General features: G+C 39.0%; 1 protein-coding gene across 2 annotated transcripts in view; it reads left to right on the forward strand.

The window, feature by feature from the left end:
• Nucleotides 1-24,414, forward strand: part of epha6 (eph receptor A6) — a 113,211-nt gene that overhangs the window by 61,097 nt on the left and 27,700 nt on the right. For both annotated transcript variants that reach the window (XM_052547074.1, XM_052547075.1), the window contains exons 4-5: nt 13,363-13,518; nt 16,018-16,353. In XM_052547074.1, coding sequence (XP_052403034.1) covers nt 13,363-13,518; nt 16,018-16,353 — 492 coding nt within the window. The remainder of the gene's footprint in view (nt 1-13,362; nt 13,519-16,017; nt 16,354-24,414) is intronic.

Raw genomic sequence — 24,414 nt, forward strand, 5'->3', positions numbered from 1 at the left:
ACACACTGCTGATTTTTAAATAGTACCCCAGTCTCTCGCTCCACATCGTAGTTGTCATTAAGACAGTATTTATAACGCGCTCTGTGTGTGGGCACTTGAAACAGTTTTTACATCAGTGTGCTGATGTCCATCCATCAGACAGGCCTTTCACAAAAGCACTTTAAGACTGTGGATATGGATTTGGTGTTAAGAGGATACACTTTTTCTTTCTCTGTCAGCACAGGTCTATAAAAGCAGCACTTTTTAATTGTTTTCCAAAACAACTTTTAGTAATCAAGTACAAAGTACTCTAGCTAAAATGTAGAGAAACAATTCAATGATTGTACAGCAGTGTTAACTCCTCTGTGTTACAGATTTCTCCTGTAGTAGCTGTTTGATTACTGTATGAAAGTCTTGGTACTTTTTCAGTTTTATACTCTTTTTTTTTTCTCTTATACTCTGTTTTCACATTTTCTTGCTGACCTCTATATATAAAGGAAGTCCTTGCCTAGTGGTTAGAGAGTTTGACTCCTAACCCTAGGGTTGTGGGTTTGAGCCTTGGGCCGGCAATACCACGACTGAGGTGCCCTTGAGCAAGGCACTGAACTCCCAAATGCTCCCCGGGCGCCGCAGCATAAATGGCTGCCCACTGCTCCGGGTGTGTGTGTGCGTGCGTGCATGGATGGATTAAATGCAGAGCACAGATTCTGACTATGACTCACTTCATATATATGAAATGGGTTTTAAAGTGGTAAAATGTGTTAAATAGGAAAGTTGTACACTTTTGTTTGGTTGCTTTAGGCCAAATTAATTTAGCACCACACATATTTAATAAAAGAATATGCCAGAGGAAAGGATGTGCAGAACTTTATCCCAAACCTAAAAGATAAAGAAATATTTAGGATGTTAGTAATAAAAAAACAAAGGTGACAGTGTAAAAGGAAGGAGTAACATTGAAGATAATCCACTGTTTTACAGTGAATGTACAGTAATCAAATCAGAATGTTTTTTTTTTTATTATTATTTTTTTTTAGTAAGCTTTGAATAACATATTTGGTGCATTTTATTATTAGCAGTGTAGTACTTAATTTTTATCATTATTGTATCCTATTTTTACATGTTTTCTCTGTTCATTTTGATTCCTTTTACATTTATGTTGTATGTTCTGTAATTAAACACCTTATGTGTTAAAAGTGTAATATCCAACAACAATGATAAGGTATAATCTATAAGTTTAAGTATACATGTACAAAGCATGAAAATTATTCAGACATATTACATCTGCCATGATGATCTTAGATGCGTCCAAACCCACATTAAGACTCTACATTTGAGAATGTTTACCAGTTTTGCTAGTGTTATGTTGTAGGTGTACTACATCCACTATGTTTACTTTGACATGTGACTTACAGTTGGTCAGTTGAGTCACTTAACTGCTATTCACAACTACTCTCTCATGTCCTCATGGGATAGCAAAGTGTCAATTGGATGTGTACTTCAAAATCTCAGCTCAAGTTGTAGGTCATCCAAATGATTTCCACCTACTGTATTACAAATGCTGAATTTTTGGATGTAATACCATTTATTACACTAATAAAACAGTTTGGAGTGAAACATTTACATATAAGCATCAATGCTGATTTCAGATGTTTAGACACCACTTCGTGTATTAGTGCACACATTATCATCTAAATGTATGTATGTATGTATGTGTGTGTGTATATATATTATTTTTTTTTTTTTTCTGCCAAGAGACTTATTGTAAATATTTCATATCCTTTAAGAGTAATCGCCCTATAAAATATTTTCTTGCTTCTAACTGCAGTAAATTGATTCAGTCAACATACTACAAGTTTAATATCAAGAAACATATTGAGCTTTCAGTGGTTCGAGGTAGACTTTTCAGTTTCGTTTATTCACTTTTGTACAGAAAGAAGCTTGCAGATCATCCTGCAGTGCAATTTGTTTGGACTCATTTCAGATGCCATCCTCATCTTGTTTCTTTCCTCGTTGGATCTATGGATCGAGCCCTGCAGTAAAGCGCACTGAGCAGAGGGCATGAAAAGAGAGAACTGGGGCCGTTTAGGCACTTTTGCACCTCAGGAAAATGTTTTGACTGATACAACAGTTATACATCTCACTATCCGCAGTTAGGATGCCCACTTCTCCAAAAATAGAGCATAATGCAGAGTTCAATATACCGGAGAGAGAATGTTCAGTGTTTAGGGAACAGCATCAGATATCAAAGCTGTTGGAAAGTTCACCCAAACAACTCTGCTCTGTCTTCTTTTTATGTAAATAGAGGTGGATAAAACAAATCTTGAAAATATTGCTTATGTATGATTCAGCGGACACAAAAAGCTGATGTTTGTATAATTTTGTATCAAGATGCTCACACATTCAACCTTAGTTGTATTTTGCTAATTTGTACATGCCTAATGGTGCTTTTAAAAGTCTTAACAGCATAAAGTTCAAATGCCCAATGCATAACACTATCATTCTCAATTAGGAGCCTATTACACTCTCTAAGCAGGCTTAGATTTGATTGCACCATAAATGATAATTGAATCCAAATCGACTGAATGCCAGTATGTGTGAAGGAGCTCATTAAGCCTGTTAGATGTTCATTAAGCTTGTCAGATGGGTGAACTTTGTGCTGTAGCGTGTTTTCTCTCTGGAATAGCACTTTTACATCTAGGTCAGAGGTTGGCCATTAAGATAATTGAAGTAATTGGTATCAACTGCTAAGGAATGATAGGTTTTTGCATCAGGTCGTCGGTTACCCTCTTATGCATACTTAAGCATTTTACGCAATGCATGCATACAAAGCACGTGGTCTCTGTGACGCCCAGATGTACAAAACAGACCCTCCCTCCTCTGTAATAAACATGGAGATTTTAGTCCCGAGAATTGGTCCATGAAGTGATAAGAATCGTAACTCAAATATAGTTTAGAAAACTAGTCCCATCCGAATAGGGCTTTAGATCTACCATATGATTGGAGCACTTCCTTGAACTGTCAAAAGCAAATGTCCAACAATGGCAGCCTAAGGACCCTGCAGTTAAGCTTTAACTGATGGCTGTAGTTGAACGCTTTGTCTCTCAGTGTCTGTCAAATATGTTTCCTGTATACGCCAGTGGCTGAGGTCTTACGCAGCAGGAAATAAATCACTCGGTTTGGTTTATTTGAATGTTCTCTTATAATCATCAATCAGGGGGTGGGAAGTATTTTTTCCCTGTGTCACCTCCAGCCTCGGTGCTGCTCATTAAGAATTCATTAACTTTGTTTTTCTTCTCTTTAATTCCACCCAGCAAAAATGGACTTGTGGTAAAAAAGGGGGAGGAAAAAATACAGTGAGAGCTTAAAGTTTAATGACAAAGGGAGCAAAAGGGGAGGAAAATAAATAAATGGTTGATGGGAGGAGAGTGGGGTGTGGGAGGTGAATGAAAGGTGAAAGGCAGAATGTACAAGGAGGAGCCATGGAAAAAGAGGTGATGAAAGAAGGAAAAATGAGCAGAATAGAAATTTTGAGAGAAATGCCAAGGACATGTTTGTTAGCCGAAGGAGTACAAGAGAATTGCATCAGAAATACTGTCCACCAAAGAGAGTCTGCCAAATGTATTTTCAGACAACTTTATGGCCATTGTTGTTATAGGATATACTTTTTATACAGAGCCCCTATTTATACAGTAATTATAGGGGTAGGATACTAAAATTGTATATCATTGTGCTTTAATAATTTTATATCAAGCTGATTATAATTAGCATAATACATGAATTCAATCAAAAAAATTGTTATACACATTGTTCCCATTTACAATACTTTACAAAATGTGCAAGTAAAAAATAAATAAATAAATAAATAAATATTTGTGAAAAGTAATAGAAAAATCATACAAATGGGTGAATGATTTTTATCCCTTTCTAGATTAGGAATTATTTCATATTTAGAAATTTATTTCTTATTGCTTAAGTTTGGAATCTTGCATATTTTCCCATAACCACTCAACAATGTTTGTTTGTTTGAAAACATTAATTTCATTTTACATAGGCCTGTTGCTAGAATTACTGTATTGACTTATCAAATGACCATGATGTGTTTACATGCATGTTTGTTTACATTAAAATATGTAACATTGAGGTAAACAAAAGTCCGTCATCTGTTGTCAGAATAAGAAAATTAAATATTTGTCATAGTATCCTTTCAAAGTTTAAAGGGATTTCCCTCAACTGGCTCAGTACTGTTCTTTTTTTTTATAATCAAATGGCAAAAATGGCCTTAAATTGTCAACAGTTGTCACAGTTTCTGTTAGTTTGGACTTTAATTGCCTGTTTAGTTTAGTTCTTTGACTTAGTTTCTGTCTCCCCTTTGATTATGTTAGTTGTTCACCTGTGTCTTGTTAATTATCCTCATTTGGTCTGTGTACTTAAGTTCCTGTCTGTTCAGTTTGTGTTGTCCGTTATTGATGTGTGGTGGTTTTGGATTAACTCTTCTTTTGTGTTTTTTGGAATAAATACCCTGTTGGAATCTATCATCACCTTTGTATGCTTTTTCTAGCAGCCCCGTGACAATAATATAAATTATCACAATTATTTCTGTGGCAATATATTGCCCCCAAAAAAGTAGTTATTGTGACAGGCCTATACCGTATATGGATAGATAATTGACACTTCATTGAAAAAAAAAATACACTTATTTATAACCGATAAGTAACTAAAGCATCAGTACAGAAACATTCACAGTATAAAAATAATCAAATTACAAACAGTACAAAAAATAGTCATACATTTCCTTGAAAAACAATATATCCATTGTTGCATAACTTGCCAAAACTAATTTTGATAAACTAGTTTTGATATAGTTTTTTGCTTGGTTATCATTTGTGCTGCAAATATACCATTTGTACTGCTATCCATCTTGTTTTATAATGGGCAAATCTGTTATTATACAAATCTTGCGCAGCGTTAGTTCAGTCAGGCCACGGAGGCATAGGCTGTGACCAACTGATGCGGTCAGCTGTCAAATCGCTCCAATCACAAGCAAATCAAACAGCAAGTTCTGCATTAGCGGAGAGTTAAATGTGCATCGAATTGACACAGATAAATGGAAAGCAGAATTCCCCTTCCTCTCAATGAAGGCCTATTGCTGTGCATAAGGCAGAAAATACACACGCATATCCCCGTGCAGAGGTAGAAAATCACATTCATAACATTTAAATACCAACTGGAGATTAAAAATGATTCATTTGTCCTAAAACTCAATGCTTATAATACTTTTTTCAATATTCGCTCCGGGCGGCAGGTCGGAGGAAGGCAGCACGCGCTCGCAAGCCGCTGAATACATTTAGCAGTCCATTACAATTTTCTCTATAGACGGCCTTTCCAAATTGAATAATGACTGTTAAAAATCTGCATTTTGTAAAACTGTCATGTGAAGAAGCATTGAGTATATTCCAGCAATCTGTCACTCTACCCTTTGTTTGCCAACTGCTAACTGACAGAAATGATTAGCATTCAGGAAAACCCTTCAATGGGATTTGTATATCTAAATGCTGAGGTGGAAAAAAATAACACAAATTAGTGGAATCAGTAGGATCCGGGGCTGCCCAAAATGGACCACTGATTGAATTTTTGTTTATTTTTTTCTATTCTTTCATTTATTTATTTTCTGCCTATCAAAGCTCCCCGATTTGTTTCCCTCGCACACCAAAGCTATTATTTCCAGCTTTTTAACGTATTAAGTAATTGTGCTATCATGGGTCTATTTCCTCCTCTGGGGACTTACATACAGCTGGAGGCAATCTCCAATGCTTATTTCCATACCCAGATAGACTGTCAACAGAGAGTAGAGAGAGATACAGAGAGGGAGGTTGGCAGATGGAGGGACAAAGAGAGAAAATAAAGGAGAGAGATAAAGAGACCAAGAAAAGCCAAGAGAGAGAGAGAAGAGAGATGATGAGGCCCAGACTGCTCTGCACCGTCGGGTCACTAGCTCTGAGTCCATTCATTTAAGGCAAATGAGAATTTTTAACCGTATATAAAATCATAATTGCATTTTCTACTGGCAGTCCCCTGTGCTAACGATGAAATTGTTTACCTGTGGGACTACATCCCTTCCTCGCTCTCTCCTAAAATTCTTTCTATCTTCAGTTCCCGTCTCTTCCTAGCCTTACACCTCATGCACACAAACACAGCGGCGCTGGAAAATGCCCCAAAACTGTCATCGAAAGAGAGGAAAAGAGACACGGAGAAAAGACGAAGAAAGAAGGGGAGGGAAAGAATCTCTAGAACTATATCTTCCACACAGACACTCTCTTGTCCTCCTGTCATAAAGGTCTTGTCCTCGGGGGCAAGCAAAGTGCCGTTGAGATGGGATGATTGCTGGGGGAGAGAGAGAGACTTACACTCTACGCTGTCTATCATTGTAACAATTCAGACACACTCAGAATAATAAAACACTCCACTAAGTTTTTCAAAATGGACCACCTAAACCCTCCTCGAACGTTGTTATTATGCACTACATGACCATTGAGCAAAAGCCTGAACTGGAGGTCAGGCAGCCAAACAACTTTTCCAAGGTTCGTTCTCAGAGCCACGGCCGTTTTTTCTAGAAAAGTTTAAAGCGTTGTTGCAGGGAATTGGATCGATTTTCTAAATTACTGTCTCCTGTTCATCTCCCCTGCTGTTCTAACCCCCTGCTCAGACAGTATGTCAGCTGATACTCAATACATGTCTGACTGAGGGGAAAATATATATTTATTCATATTGACATAGCCATTACGGAGTCCATTAACTGGCACTGATGGTTGTATTTAATTGGCTTTTTAGGAGGTACACGTCTGAATTGTGGACAACGCTGGATCCGGTAACTGCTTTTTAGGGAAAAGTAGTAGAAACTACTCTTTTAGCACCTGAAGTTTGTGTGGTATATTAATGAGGCTAAATTGCTCCAAAAACAACAGAAATCTTTCAAATAAAACCGGATTAACTTCTGAAAATTAAGCTTAATTAAAGGTGAATGTAGTATTGTTTTATGTTGTTGTTGTTGTTGTTTTTTTTGCTTTTATTCAACCCCCCCCCCCCCCCCAAACTTCCCCCCATTGTGTAATTACAAGCCTTGTAAAGAGCCATACCAGGAGTCGTTTTACAATGTGAGCAAATTAAAACTGAACTAATTTCCTAGATCCAAATGACCACTTTGTTTTCAGTCCTGCCTCCAGCGCTGTCTCATCCTGCTTTGCATCCTTTGATATTGAGAGCTGAACCATTCTGCAGCATGGCTGCCTGTGGATCCTCTGGGGAAAGGTAAATGCTGCAGAATCGTACCGTTCTTGGTATCACTGGTCTTCACTTCACTGAGGCAGATCTACTTCTTCTGTTGGCCTAATTAGAGCTGCCATGAGTCTTGTAAAAATATCTATACTTGTGGTTCTAGTTAGAGGTCATTAAAAGAGTAATACTAGCAATAAGATCAGGAGCTGTAGAACAGAAATAATTGGAACTATGGTAAATTGATATAAAAGGAACTCTGGATAACTTTCTTCAACTTTGGATATTCTTATGTCCCAGGGGTTAATTTTTTGTTCAATCATATTTGTTTTTTGTTTAATGTTTTTTGATGAATATTTCATTGTGCCATCTGCAGTCATGCTGTAATTTTGTCAAATTATGCACACAGTGTGAAAAATATTTTAATTATATATGTATATATATATATATATATATATATATATATATATATATATATATATATATATATATATATATGACTTTCAGGGGGGGATAATAATAAATTGAGAAAATAACAATCTACTGTCTGACATTATCTTATAGTTCACAACTTCAGTGGTAAAAATAAATACTTTTAATGTTTCTTTTTTATATATAATTTTTTTTTTTTTTATTTAAAACTTTTTGTTCCTTTTAGTTGACATCTTGAACAACTTTTACTTTTTAACCGCCTTGTCTCATCTGGAATTTAATGCACACTTTTCCGAAAAATTCAGAAAAGATAAAAGACCCACTCTACATTTTCTTCTTTGCAATATCCTGTTTCACTTCAAAATATGTCTTAATGTGAAAATAAAATGGGCTGCGATCCGCATTTCACATTGACTTTAATGTGCAAATCATGAAAGATAATTTTTTCTCAGGTCTGTTTGGTGGCATACTTGTTTGACTGCTTGTCGTATTTGCACTTCCACAATATATGCTCTCCATTTCCACAAAATAGTTGTTGACTTTGTTTACCACAGATCTAAATAAAAGTAAGAACCCTCATTAATGATTTATACATTGGAGTTGTTTTCCTTGCTAGGAAAGCTGCCAAACGCCTTTACCGATTTTAAAAGATGCTAACAGAGGTCCTACGCACACAACTTGTTTCCCTGCATCACAATATGGACGAAAGTCTGCTGGGGAAGCTCTCCGGGTATGGCCCTGTTACTGGAGAAGGTGTCTGGAGTCAAAGAGAAACAGATCAATGCCTGTAATGTTGTGGCTATAGAGAATTACCAACCTCTGAGGAGCAAATTTAAATAAGAGTAAAACTGGTGTGTATGTGTATATATGTGTGTGTGAGAGAGAGAGACAGAGGTAGAGACACTACAGAAAGAGATCTGCTATCTTACATCTATGATGTGTGTAAGTATGTGTGCTTGGGTGTGTACCACTTAACTCAGTCTCGTCTGGCTGCTCTCCTGGGCCTTGGCGAGTCTTTCAGTGTGGAGTCTAAGTCCAAGATGGGGAGTGTTTAAGAGATGCCATGGTTTGGAGCATAGAAAAGATCAAAAGAGTTAGGCTGCACACTGGAGAAAATAGAGAGAGAGAGATTGAGAGAGGGAGAAGTTGAAGCTTTTAATGTATCTCGTAAGCTACCAGTTCCATGGAGACTGATGGGGTTGCTAAAGATTGAAAACATTACCTCACATTTTATCTGCCTTATACTTTTCCATATTTTAACCAGTCATTTGGGGATGTTTGTCTGCATGTGACTTTAGACAAACAATATAATACTTAAATTGCATAAAATATAGAATTTGTCAAATAGGGAATGCTAGAATGAGTCTTGTCTGAATATGATTGCAAAGTGGATTGTGAATGTTTTAAAATGAAGTCAGTTATTCTTACAAATGCAGCATTTATTTACAATAATACAGTAAATCAGTAATATTATGAAAATGTTATTAAACTGTTTTTTTGTGATGTAAAGCTGAATATTCAGTAGCCATTACTCCAGTCTTCAGTGTAAGATGATCCTTTAGAAGTCATTTTAATATGCCAATTTGTTGCTCAAGAAATGTTTTCATTAACAGTGATGAAAACAGCTGTTCTATTCAAGCGTATTTATTTATTTTTGTATAGCGCTTTTTACAATACAAATCGTTACAAAGCAACTTTACAGAAAATTATGTTTCTACAATATTTAGTAGTAGCTAGTAGATCTGCTTGAGATTTATCTAGAAATTACTCAGGTTACGCATGTAACCCTGGTTCCTCGAGGGAATGAGGCGCTGCATCGGAGGATGCTATGGGAACGCTCTTCAGCATGACCAGCTGTGAACCATGTGTATAATCAGTCCAATAGATGGGCGAGGGTGGGTGTGATGTAGCGACAGTGTTGGGCAGTAGCGTCGCTACAAGCAGTGAAGCTACTAGTTTAACTACATTTCTCAGTAGCTTGGTCGTAGCTTCGCTGTTTTCTGAATCAAATAGCTTTTCAGTAGCGAAGCTCTTTTTTTTTACCAAGTAGTGCGGTAGCTTCCACACAAGCTACATTTTCGCAAGCATTTCTGAAGCTCAAACTCAAATCGGGAAATACAACTGCTAAGATCACTGATCCTGGATCAGTAGTGACGCGACGGCGCTACTTCATCTTGTTCGTGTTTACGGTGGATAGCAACAAACCATCTTTAGGATGCATTACCGCCACCTTCTGCTCCAGATGGTACCACTCCTTGGCCAGTCACGCAAAAATTATTTGATGAAATGATGGCATAGGATGAGGTCGGAGAACGGTTAATCCCGAGGAGTGAGTCGCCGTGGCCATACCTCGACAAGTACATGACACTGACATGAGAGAGAAAATATGTTTTCAGATGCTGCTTGTAAAAATTATCAGAGTCCAGCCTGGCCATTTTTTTTGTACTGTTTGGAGGTCTTGCATTTTGTTCTGCAAAGGCCTGCAGTATTATTAAACATGCCCATGCAACAGGTGCATACACTTACTTGTGCGCACATTGTTAATTACATGTATTTTGATTGTTTTTGTTGCCAAATTGATAAGGAACACAAAAAACTATTAAACTAAACAATTACACCTGCCTGTTTGACTGACAGTTTTGAGCATTGAGATAGCATTGACTTGTAATAAAACGTTGTTCAACATAAAAAATTAATTTTAAAAGTAGCTTAGATGTAGCAAGCTAATGTTGATGTAGCTTAGCTCACTACATTTTCCAAGTAGCTTGCCCAACACTGTGTAGCGACCAGGAAGCTTAAAAGCACGCGCGGTGAAACCAGCGTAAGCCTCTAGGAATGAAGCAAGCACCGGCAGGGATGCCAGAAGTATGGCCCCGAGACACAGCATTCTCTGGAGGAACCAGAGTTACATGCATTATCTAAGATGTTCTTTTTCAGGAGCTCGAGCTGCGTCGGAGGACAATTTGGGAATGACTATGCCCATGCCACCAGAATTTAAAATCTCTTCCTAGTGTGGAAGAGCACAGCTAAAGTGAGAGAAGGAGCCAGGAGCATGACAAGTAATCGGGGACATCCCGCCCAAGAGAGGGGAGATCAGAGGACTATAGGCTTTAGGATAGCATCCTGATCCACCGCTTAGCATAAGCTTCTTCTGGCTGGAAGCCTCAGCCTCAGAGCACCGTGGAGAAAACATGTAACCAGAGGGTGTCTGCCTACTGACTGGCCACTGAAAGGGGCGCAGTCCGACATGAGAACGTCACCTCGATGCCGAACCACCATCTGCTCTGATTGAGCTAATGTCAACCAATCATCAATGTGGTTGAGTAGTGAAAGTGTGGGGTGAGAGTTTAAGGCCAGAGAAGGAACCAGTATTGGTAGGCTTTGCCCCCAAAAGCAAACCTCAGGAACTTTCTATGATGAGGAAGGATGGAGATAAGTCCATTTTTTAGATCAATCATGACACACCAGTCCTCAAACTTGGTCTAAGACACAACCTGTTTGAGTGCGAGCATGCTGAACCTCAGTCCCCTGACTGAGCGGTTCAAAAGATGCAGATCTAAAATAGGACGCAACCCTTCATCCTTCCTCGGAGCAGTGAAGTACCAGCTGTAGAACCCAGACTCTGCAACGTGAGGAGGGACCGCCTCGAAGGCCTCCGTCCTCAGAGAGTGTCTACTTCTATTCCATTACCAGAGCCTGCTCGGGACCCACCAGGGTGGGAAAGGCCCCATTGTATTGAGGTGGAGGAGAACCGAACTGAGGGAACCTGTCTCACGAGATTGATCTGGTACACACAGAGCAGCTAGCACGGTGCCCTGAAATGGTGGACTGGCAGGGGACGACCATACTAGCTACTCTAGAGACTTCCATAGAGTTAGCGAGCCTCTTAGTACTGCTACGTTTCTGAGCAGTAACTGAGAGAAGCGCTCGCCGGAGACCGCTGCGCCTTGAAACACCGGCAGTGTTGGCAGATCGATCTCCTAAAGGGCACAGAGGACAGATAGGCCCCGTGTAAACTGCTCTTACCCAGAGGAAGCTGGCCCTCAACAAGTCCTAGGCCTTAGGCCGTCAGGACATTCACAACGAAGACTTTCCAGCGAGAATGATTGTCCGCAGAACCGCCTTCCACTAAAAGCCTTTGACGCTTTGACGCTGACGCTAGACTCTGCAGAGTACTAGAAGTGACACCCCCAACACTAGGTGCTGGAACACGGTAGGGTTGGTACTGCTCCCACCCAGCAGCCATGGCTGACCACCTCAACCTCCTTAGAGGAAGAGAGGTAAACATACAGTATGCTCTGACTCAAGAAATTTTTATCCCAAGAGCCCCTGTATTTTCTAACTTCTCATAGTCAGATAAATATTTCATTTTATTCCTGAGAATTAAATGTAGTCAAACAACCAGATGAGTAAACACAGTCTGGTGTAGAAAGATTCACATCAAAAACCGAACTGATGTAATATACGCGTTGCTTCAGCAGCGTGCAAGCCGCTCAGTCACACAAACATCAATCTCCTCAGAGAAAGATTGCCGCTGCAGCGAGCTCTCATTCAGAAGGGGAGAAACCACAGCGCTGGCCTCCAAGCCTCGAGAATGAGCTCTAGATCTAGGGAACATGGGTGGAGATAGGAAGAGCTGTCTCCAGCCTGTCCACCAGATCATGAGCAATCCCGGCAGCCTCAGCAGCAGCGGGACCGCAATCGCAAGATCACATGCATGGACACACTCCTTGGAGCATGTCCGACGAGAGCGGAGCATTTAATAGCGGGAAAAACACAATCAGCCCCCGAAAGCGGACTGCGTGAGCTCAAAGAGAGCCTTATGAGAGTGAAGCAAAGCAGTAAAAAACACTCACATCATGGGCCGTCAACTCCCTCGAGAACTGATTCTGCGTGCTTCCCTGTATGTGTCCCTATCCCAATATCCTTTTCTTTTGCAGGCAGGGAAAAACACACCGCCTGAATGCTGCCTGCTCTTGCCCAAAACTTCTCTTGACTGAAGCTGTGACATAATGGAGCTTAGCTTAACAAAAAACACTAAATAAGACTCACAAACAGATTTGTTTGTGAGTCTTATTCAGCACTTGCTGAATAACAGAAGGCTGACGCCGGTTTCACCGCACTTGCTTTTAAGCTTCCTGGTCATTACGTCTCCCCACCGGAGACGTCTCACCCATCTACTGGACTGATTACACACGTGGTTCAGAGCCGTTCATGCTGAAGGGCGTTCCCAAAGTTTTCCTTTGATGCAGCTCGAGTTCCCTTGAGGAACCAAGGTTTATTTTATTTATTTTTTATTATATATATATACATATACATATATATGTGATGATATAATAATAATAAAACAGTCTTACTGATGCCAAACTTGGTAAAATGCACACGTGTTATTCTTTAAATTAAATATTAAAGTTTTAAAGCCTTTATTATTCTAAAATCTTCTCCATTTATGATTCCCCCCAGCAAATATATATATATATATATATATATATATATATATATATATATATATATATATATATATATATATATATATATATATATATATATATATATATATGATTAACTGTCATTTGATTCAATAATTAGCATACTGTACTATTCAGTTTAATGGTTCAGTTAAATGTATCAATAAATTCTGGAATGCACTGCCTTAACTTTTCTCTTATGTTTTCTCCACAGCCTGCAGACCCGGGTTCTACAAAGCGTTTGCAGGAAACATAAAATGTTCAAAGTGTCCCCCACACAGTTCCAGCCACACCGAGGGTTCTGCACAGTGTCACTGTGAAAAAAACTACTACAGAGCCAGCAAGGACCCTCCCACCATGGCCTGCACACGTAAGTCAGCTTACTGCTCTGATTGCATTCATTTTCCATTTTATTTTATTATTATTTTTATTTTTTCAATTTCAATTTTAGTGTGATTTGCAAGCAATGACAAAACAGCACATTTGTTTTTTCAAAGTGGTGGCAACTTAGTAGGTTAAAAAATAAATAATTTGTAAAATATTTTTTTTAATCTAGATTAATCTCACTGTAATCTTGGAATTAATCTAGATTAATCTAGATTAAAATGGCTCATTTGAATTCTGCCGAAGGCATTCAGAATATGTGTGCTAACCAAATAAAATAATGACTAAAAGTAATGTTAAATCTTTGAGAACGGGTTTCTCAAACCAGGTGGTGCATAAGACCAGGGGCTCATCTCCTGTTTCCAAAATGCATCACAAACTGCTTGAGAAAGCTGTAAACTAATTCCACATTGCACAAGGTGCAAACAGATTTATGCCTGTTTCACACATAATCTGTCTGCAGTGCGTATGCATTGCGTATTTTTTTTTAACGTACCCATGTTAACGGATTCCAACGTTTACGTGGTTGCGGTCCGTCAGTGCGTTTCAGGAGTGGTGTGACTGCAGCAGTGCAGTGATCGTTTATGTACCGAGTAGAGGACGGCAAATGCATCCTGTGCGAAAGCACAATGAGTATGAGTCCGTGCTGCTTCTGCACCACATACGTAACGCAACCGGACTGCATATGCACTGCAGATGGAGTATGTGTGAAACAGGCGTGCATCTTGTCGAGGTTTCCATTGGGAAGCTTCTTAAAAATAATAAATAAATAAAAATTCCCTGAAGCAAATCCGGCGGCATCTTAGCTAGATTAATGCCGATAACGGCCCACCACTAATTTAAAGAAATAGTTCAACAAAGATATAGATGAGTTTGTTCATCAGAACAGATTTTGAGAAATTTAGCATTACATCACTAGTGGGTCCTCTTCAGTGAATGGGTGCCAACAGAATGAGACCAAACAGCTGATAAAAACTAGCAAAAATACTCCTAAACAGTTCCAAACAAAATATTTTAGTGGATTTTGGTGTGCGAAGACAAAATTTTTCCCTAACTGAAGCATTATTATGGACTCTGGATTTTTTTATTTATTATTATATATATATATTTTTTTTAATGGATTTTAGTCGGAGACAATGGTTTGAATTAAAAAAAAAAAAAACATCTTGATGGATTTGTTTCTTACAAACGGGCAGCCTTTGGCTTCACAATACTTTCATTGATGGACTGGAGTGGTGTTGATTAATTGTGGATTATGGAGATGTTTTCATCAACTTTTTGGACTCTTATTCTGACAGCACCCATTCAGTGCAGAGGATCTACTGGTGAGCTAGTGATGCAATTTTGAATTTCTCCAAAATATATGAATAAACAAACTCATGAACTAGTCCTTTAAGCAATTTCACACTAAAAGCTAGAGTCAATCCTTTAATATCAGTGTGATCTGATTATCCTAGAAACAAGATGAACACTAAAACTATATTGGAATGATATTAATATTGAAGTTCTCCCGGGTCATTTTCAATACCATCTATAAGTGTGACACAAGAAGATTCCAGCTGCATTTGTATGAAGTGAGAGTGAACGAGTCAGCGGTGTGATAAAGGAGATGAGAATGTTTTCATTGCACCAGTTTCAGTTTCCCGGAGGAGAAATGCATATATAAAATAAGATTAAAAAGATAAAGTTCAGTACCAGTGCAGAACAAAAAAATAAAAAAATTAATAAAATTAATCAATTAATGAAAATTAATTAATTAAATAAGTATTAGTAATTGAGAACGTAATTAAGAAAGAAAAACTAAAGATTAACAATAAGACTAAATGTGCCAAAAATAGTGATAATGAGCATACATTTTCTCTCTCATCATTCTCATTCCCATTTCTGATTCTATTAATCAGAATTCCAGTTATTTCAGTCTTCTGCTTCATAACCCTCTTCCCTTTTCCTCCTGCTGCCCCCCATCGTGCTTACCCAAATTATTCACCAAACTCAATCTTTTCAACACCAGCAGCAATCTGCATTAAAAACAGGAGAGGAGGAATAATTACTTCCTTGTTATTCACGAGTGGGTGCAATTATCATTAACTATGATGATCATGTCTAGGACATATTCTCATTATCATCATTAGCTGGGTCTGGGAAACAGCAGATAAACGCAGACTTCCTTGTTCCTGGCTCTGAGCCGGAATTCTATAGGAAGCAGAACCAGGGTACTAGAGCGGAGACATTGTATATCAGTGAATCCAGAGGGAGGGAGTGAAAGAGAGATGGAGTGTATTAAGGCTTTGCAATTATTCGTTAGTTAATGCATATGCACCATTTTTAAGAGAGCGAAAAAAAAATCAAAATTCTTAATCTGCATAATATTATGCTAAAATAGGCATTTTAATTTATTATTATTATTATTATTTTTTTAACAGATGGATTTCTGTCAGCATGATAATTATGGTTGCTAATGAGTCAGGTGTGTCTTTTCTTTTAGGACCGCCCTCCTCTCCTCGAAACTTGGTTTTTAACATCAATGAGACCGCCCTCTTTCTGGAGTGGACTCCCCCCATTGACACAGGTGGTCGGAAGGATGTAGGCTATAATGTGTTCTGTTTCCGATGCGGGGCTGATGGTCAGGCCTGCGAGGCATGCAACAGCAACGTGCGCTTCATACCCAAACCCACGGGCCTCACTAGCACCTCTGTGGTGGTCCAAGACTTTGTGGCGCATGCCAATTACACATTCCAAATCGAGGCTCTGAATGGAGTGTCGGGTTTGGGCAGATCCGAGAGACAGCTTGCCAATATCACCGTCAGCACAGAGCAGGCTGGTGAGTAGAGATTTTTTAACACTGAACTGACTCGAACTGAACAGGGGATCGCTGATATTGTAGGCTTTTTTTAAGTTGAAAGTTATGTTGTGGTGATATGCTCATAAACAAGGGTCACATTACAGAAGAGTATAGGAGTGGACTAAACGGACATTTGCATGTGATTCTGATGCATTAAAAACTATACATTCATAAAGAAAGTATTCATTAATTATAAAGTTATAGTTATAATCAGTATAGTAGAGTTGGGGTACTCGAACTTGGACTCGGACTCGAGTCCGGACTCGAGTCCAATTTTGAATGAACTCGGACTTGTCACGCACTCGGATGAATTTGTACTCGGACTTGACACGGACTTGAACATTTTGGACTCGGAAAATATTCCGAGTACAGTCGAGTCCACGTCATGTGTAACAATAAAACCAGCATAAAATTGAAATGATAAATTAATGAATGTCTCCCCTTCTGTCATTTTACTGCACCACACCGGCAGGCATAAGTCTCATGCTTGCAGACGAAACACACGCACCACTCACTGGATATCAATGTGGATTAGTGATGGGAAGCTCGATTCTTTTCCGCGAACCGGTTCTTTCGGACGGTTTGATTCAATAAACCGGTTGAAAAAAAAAAACAGTTCACCGGATACATAATCCATTGCGATGTATTTGTTATTAAATGAATTTACGTTTCGTCAGATTGCCCTTCATTCAAGCCCTCGGTTTACCCGCACTCATTACATTAGCACAAAATCAGTTCAGAATCAATCACCAAAAGAATCAGTTCGGTTCAGACGCGCTGTGAGTCAGTCAGCTTCATGCTGAATCACGAATGCGCAGTATCATCAGCTCCTTGGTTCTCGAATCGGACGCGTCCGAAAGAAACGGTTTTCGGTTCAGTTTACTGATGATCTGAAAACTGATACAACCAGTTCTTGACTCGAGAACGAGAATCGCTCAAAACCCGGGTAGGATAAAATGTCAGGACACCGGCACATGCTGCAGTTCAGTATCATCAGCTGCTCTACTCGTGTTCATGTTCTGTTTACTACAAACTCAGTTTGTGAATCTGTCATCATTAACTATAAATACAGTACAGATATTTCATAAATCATCCCTTATTCATATTAAACATGGAGTCTTTAGAGTCTTAATTATTGTCCAACTTCCCTGAAAACCCCTTTGGCCCATACATAATCTACAATATACAGATTAGAAACATGTAGCCCCTATCTTAAAAAAAAAACCGTATATATATATATATATATATATATATATATAGTTTTATCACACTTTCCGATGTTTAACAAAATACTTGAAAAATTACACGCATGCACAGTATCATCAGTTCATCGGTTCTCAAATCGGACGACTCCGAAAGAAACGGTTTTCGGTTCAGAGTACTGGTGATCCGAAAACCGATGCAACCGACTACCAAAGACAGCAGCAGCAACCAACAGATGCTGCACAGCTCAGCAAGACCAGAACTGACCAAACAAGCAATGCAACTTTATGATGCAAGTTCTCCAAGACAACAAGAAATTCATAATGTCATCATTAAGGATCTCCTCATTGGCTGCACTTTACCTCTGTCAAATGTGGGGGAGAGGCATTAAATAATTGAAATGTCAGCTTTAACTGGAGGACAATATAGTGTGATATATATATTGTATACAATAATAAAATAGGTTCATTTGTATTTTCATGCACTTGTAATACAATAAAACCTTTGAAACCTTTTTTGATAGGAAACTAGTTCTGTTGACATAAAATAAAAATGTTCAATGGCAATGACTAGATGTAACAGTGGTATTTTTTTTTATTACATTTTTATATTGCCATTGGTTTAATGGGTTGAAAGGTTAAAATATTAATAGAATGTAAAAATGTACAATACCAATTTATAATCTTTTTTTGATTTAATTACTTTCTGGACTCGGGCGGACTCGACTCGGACTCGGCCTTTAAGAACTCGGACTTGAGTCCAACTCGGCCCCTTTTGGACTCGGACTCGGACTTGGACTCAATGTTTGTGGACTTGGTCTTGACTCGTACTCGACAAAGGTGGACTCGGACCCAACTCTACAGTATAGTATAGGGAAGGCAACTGATACTGCAGGCTTTCTTCCAACAGCTCATGAAAAAATACTTACAAAATTAAATTAAATTCAGTTAAATTAAATTAAAGTTTGAGATCAGTACAATTTTAAGAAATTAAGTGTAAGAAATTAAGAAATTAATCATTTTAATCAGCAAGGATACATTAAATCAACCAACAGATACACTAAAACATTTATAAAGTTATGAAAGATTTCTATTTCAAGTAAATGCCATTCTTTTGAACATCCTATTCAGTTACCATTTTGTGTAACTGTGTCGTAGTTTCTACAAAAATATGAAGCAGCATGATTGTTTTCAACATTGCTAATAATAAGAAATGTTTATTGAGCTGCAAATCAGAATATTAGAATAATTTCTGAAGGAACGTGTGACACTGAAGACTGGAATAATGACTGCGATAATTCAACTTCACAGAAGTAAATTAAATTGTAAGATATGGTAGTATTCTATTGGTTAGATTTTATTTGATTAAGGGGCGGTTCACATATTGCGTCTTTTGCGTGCTCAAGTTAATTATTTTGAATGCAGGCGTGCAGTATGCACGCTTATAATGGAAGCGATGCAGTCGCAAAAAAAGTTTTTTCCAGGCACGTCCGCACCGCATCGAGTTAAAAACATCTCAACTTTTCAGAATGCCTCTGGCGCAACGCAGGTCATGTGACAAGAGCTAACCAATCAGCTTCATCCTTTCTCATAAAAAAATTTAAATCTCAGCCATGATTAAAGAACAGCAGATCATAGCTGTAAATGGATAGCCATTTATAAATAAATTTAGTAGCAGAGCTACCATAAGCGATTTTTAGTGCTGCAAATCCATTCATCCCTTGCTGAAATTTCCATGCCTTCATGGAGAGAGCAGGTCAATGGTTGCTTAGCAGCTTACAGAAGCGTCAGGAGCGCAAGTGGTCAAGCGCTTTGGAAAGGAGGAGAAAGTTTTCCACACATTTATAGGCGCGATATGTTAACGGCCCCTAAAGGTGCAGTGTGTAGATTTTAGCGGCATCTCCCCTCCCTTTAGATTAGCTACGGTGGCCGACACGGGCAAAGATTGCCCGTTGGTAAAGACAGCAGAGAGCAATGAGATTTCTTTACAAAGGTAAATTAAGTAATTATATTTACTTTATTAAATAAATTGATGCTATTGTGAATGTTAATGTACTTGTTCATCGTTGTGTCAGTGTTTTATTTGCAAAAACAACAAAGTTACAAAACGCACTCAGTTGAGCAGTTTGTCCGTTTAAGGCTACTGTAGAAACATGATACTCAATCTAAGGTAATAAAAACATAACGGCTCATTAAAGCTGTGGTAGGGAACTTTTGACGCTCTAGCGGTTAATAAACAGAACTGCTTGCGTCTTGCGGAAGAACATCGTAGCCGGAACTACTTCTCTCTGTTTATGTCTATGAAGAATCACAAAGGTACTGGGTTACTCCGCCGCGGTAACCCCGAAGCAATCTAAAATAGTCCGAATATAAACACTTATTATAGGTGCACCCTAGTGATTCAGGACAAGCCAAAAACACGGTTTGGAAAATGGATTCATGGTGTACTCGCTTATTATATACATTTTTCTACATTTTGAACACAAACAAAGTTACGGACCGCAGCTGTGATTGGTTAATTTTTACCGGGAGCGATGGAGTTTCTGCAAATGGCAATAGGAGCACTGGGAGGAGCCAGAGGAGCTTAATTTCTTTCACAGATTATCTGTCTCATATTCTACTGTCAGGACATAATGACAGGTTTAATAAATATGTAAAAAAAACATTTTTTTACAAAAGTTCCCTACAGCACCTTTAAGTAAGTCTTTATACACCTCTGAAAACATACCTATGTATATTATATTGCATTTCTGTAAACAGATCATTGTAAATATTACACATTGCACCTTTAAATATTTTATAATATTACTTTTTTTGCTGAATTTTTGAACAATTAAGTATAGCAGTATATCTTATCTACTTGGTTATTATTGGTCCAATTTGTTGTTAATCTCAAACAGTCATTCCAATCTCTGCCTCCTGATGTTCTGAGCATTAGACCTGCTAGAACACTTTCCCAGTCTGTAAAAAATTTAGAAAAATACATTGGCACAAGGTATTCATAACTATTGCCATGCTAGCCAGACTTTCATCGTTCATCATGATAATGATGATAACTGCAAATTTCATTTCATCCTGGAGAGGCATTGTCTCAGCACATCAAATGCGGGATGTCTCCTGGCCTAAGCTCAGTTTCACACTAATAGAGACACACGGCTTTATCTAAAAGCCTGCTGTCTTCCTCTATCTGGCTGCTGTATCCGCAGATATGGCCAAACTTCATTATTAGAATCTGCCCAAGTCTCCACAGGACAGCTCTCTCGACTCTCAAGACTTATTCTCGCATCGTTTTTATCAATTTCCCTGTGTGTGTGTCCATTTCCTGTGCTCTGACTGATGATTCTCTGCTCACTTTCATTGACTGGATTGTGCATCAGCTTCATTGGTTTGTGTTTTGGTAAAGCAGAGCGATTCAACCGTTTCCTTATCTTTGGTTATCCAGATGTCTCCTTTAAAGGAACAGTGTGAAGTACAATTTGTTGCATGAAGTACTGCAACATGATGAATGATTTTTTTTGTCTGGAGAAGTGTGGGAGGTTAAAAGTCATATCTAGACCAGGTGGTCTTATACTCTGTTGGCAGGGTCATTTTATCCTTTGTAAAGATAGGGAGGCTCATCAGCATCAGTGTCATTGAGGAGGAAAGATTGATTGATACGATCAATCTGCCTCATGAGCTGTAATCACAGTGAAGAGCTTCACACCCATCCTTCAAGCCCTCAATCTACCACCTGTGGAGAGGGAAAGAGACAGAGCATAGGGAAGAAATTGAGCTGCACACTGTATATATAGTATCTGAAAATATTCAGAGCACTTTTGTAGAGACTGAAGAGATGAATTTTCAAAATATATGAATTGTATTGATTTAGAGCAGGGACTCCTAAATGGGCAAAAATACTCAATTAAAATTCTGTCATCATTTACTCACCCTCATAATGCTCCAAACCTGTATTACTTTCTTTTTTTTTTACATAACATGAGATATTTTGAAGAGACCCGAGTCAAGACTGGGTCTAAATAATTTTTGTAGTCCAAAACTGTGAAAATGTGGTCTTGGACCTGGTCTTGAGATGAACTTGAGAGACTATTCCTTTAAAATACTGTGTTGACCTAATTTATGATGATTATGATGCATAGGTGATAAAATGATTATTGTTGATGTACAGAATCAAACAATTGAATATTTGCCAAACAGTTACTTCTAAATGTATAAATGAATGAATTAATGCGTGCATGAATAAATATTAAATAAATAAATAAAATATGGCTGACAACAGCTTAATATTGTATCATTTAAAACATAAAATGAGTTTAAGATCAAATTGGCAGCCCCTTTTTAAGAACCCTGATCTAGAAAACTCAAAACTGAGTGTCATCTGCCAATAAAAGATACTGGACTTTTTCTTAGAACTGTTTTTCTTGCAATTTTGCAATTACCTAACCATCTTATCCATTAAAGGGCAGCTATTATCCAAAATCCACTTCTACATGGTGTTTGGGCATAAATGTGTTTTAGCAGTGTGTGAACACAATCACCTTACAATGATAAAAATCCACCCACTCCTCATTTTTGAATCCCCTTTAAACCAAGCCAGTCTCACTAGGCCTGCTGTTTTGATTCTCATGCAGTGTGACGTCACATTGCATAGGGCCGGGCCACGGGAGTTAATTGACAGCCCTGCTTTGCTATAGTTTCCACCCTCAGTGGTTACACTGTCCTCCAATTTTCTCCGTGCTCGAGCAGCTGTAACGTCAACAATGTCTCATAAGCTATCCCGATGCACTATGTTTGGATGTAAAACTGAACATAAGAGTCTTGTCCTTTTAGACCATTTAACCGTATTTGTGTGCGTACATTAAGTATTTTTTAGCTGATCAGCGCCGCACTTGTGAGATTAGTTTGCGCCAACTTTTGTTTTTTGCTTTTACCTTTACAAAGCGTACAGTATGTTCTGCGTCTACACAATTGTAACCTCAATGCTATAAATTCTTTGACTGATTATCCGTAAAGCTCAGTTGCCAAAGGTAAAACCCATAGCTCATTACAGTATAACATTTGCAGTACAGCAAATCTTCCTCTCCGGTGTCTATTTAGCTCCACATCAAATGTTAATAGAGGTCAGGTTGGGAGTAGTGACCGTGGGGCTGGGCTGGACTCCCAAAAGGGTTATGATGGGGCAAGGGGCTAACAACCCTCCAGTTTCCCCACCCATACTAACTAGAACCAGTGCAGTATTAATGAGCAGAAAGTGCTGGAGAAGAGCAGAGGCTGTTGCCATGCAGACGGCTAAGCCAAAGCATCATGATTCAAGAGATCCAAACAAGCCTTAATGATGAACTCTCACTGCCACTCAGAGACGTTAATATTACATCAAAAATATCAGCTCTCAACTCCTCACACGGTGATTGAAGCATGTTTAATAGATCTGAAACTTCTTTCTTCCCTCTGTGAACCCCTGCTAACCTGAAGTGGTGAGTGAAACATAACAACCTTGAGTTAATTTGCACAAGGAGTCAATGTGTTTCATATGATATGGGTCAAAGATGAGACATCCCATTATGATGTCTGCTTTAAAATTAAAAATATTTTATGCACATGGAAAGCATGTTCAATTTAAGTAAAAATTCTACTTTAATGTTTCAAATTACTTTGAAGAAAACAAAATGTCAAAAACAGGTAAAAAAAAAAATGTTCCATCATCATTCTGTTCCAGTGAGGAAGACTAGGATAATCCACAAAGAAAAGGTCTTTATATAATAATTCACAAGTGAAACAGGCAAGGAAATCACTCATGAGACATTAACTGACAAAATACTGAACAGAAAGAAGACTTTAAGTAAGGCATCTGAAGTGGAAAACAGGTGGAGGGTGTTAACGAATAATAACTAATGAGCAAATTAATCAAAAACCATAGAAACAAGTCACAGAAAACTCAAACAAAACAGATCATGACTAAAACAGTTCGCCCCCTCCTGGCACAACGCGTCCTTGTGCTGACAAAAAAAGTCCAACAGATGAGGGAGAGTGGGGTTCAGGAGGCGGGCGTGGGGCAGGCAAGGGGCAGGCAATGTAGAGGGAGCATAGTCCATAGTACCAGGGTGGAGTGGATGGAGGGAGGAGCCAGGCAGAAGCCGGGAGCAGGAGGAGCCAGATGGAAATCCAGAGGCCAGCCAGGATAGCGGCTCACGAGGAGTCGACAGCAGAAGGAGCCATGGTGGAGGAGTGGCCGAAAACACCAGGGGGCCAACTGACAGAGACGATGGATGAGGAGCCAAGGATGGAGCCGAGCAGACAGAGAGCCAGGGGGACACTGAGGATCTGGAGAGCCAAGGCGGAGCTGAAGGCTCGGGTGACCGAGGAGGATAAGGGACCGTAGATGGAGGTGGAGCTAGAGGAAAGGAGGAGCCTGAAAGAGCCAGAGGTACGGAGTGACGGTCGAAGCCAGCGGAGTGGAGTCCCGAGGCGACAGATGGTCAACGACTGACCAAGGTGGAGTTGGAGGGACGAGGGAGCCTGGTGGAGCTGGTTGGGATGACGAGCCACAGTGGAGATGAGTAGTGGAGATCTCTACCAGTACATCTTCATGGATGGGCGATGTTGTCAGCCTCAGCCTCAGGGTCTCCATCTGTATCAGGTTCAGGCATTTGCTCTGTGCAGCAGGATGACCGCTGGCTGGTCTCTGGTTCGGGAGTGGGGCTGGAGATATCCTCCTCAGTGGGGCAGAGGGTGAATGGTGATCCATTAACCTCCAGTACCCACTCCATGAAAGAGGCAAAATCCTCCTTGGGACCGTTCGCTGGAAGGAATGCCTTACATCGCTCGCTCAGCCTGGTGATGT

The sequence above is a fragment of the Carassius gibelio genome, chromosome B1, assembly GCF_023724105.1.
Source record: "Carassius gibelio isolate Cgi1373 ecotype wild population from Czech Republic chromosome B1, carGib1.2-hapl.c, whole genome shotgun sequence".
In the NCBI taxonomy this organism is placed as follows: domain Eukaryota; kingdom Metazoa; phylum Chordata; class Actinopteri; order Cypriniformes; family Cyprinidae; genus Carassius; species Carassius gibelio.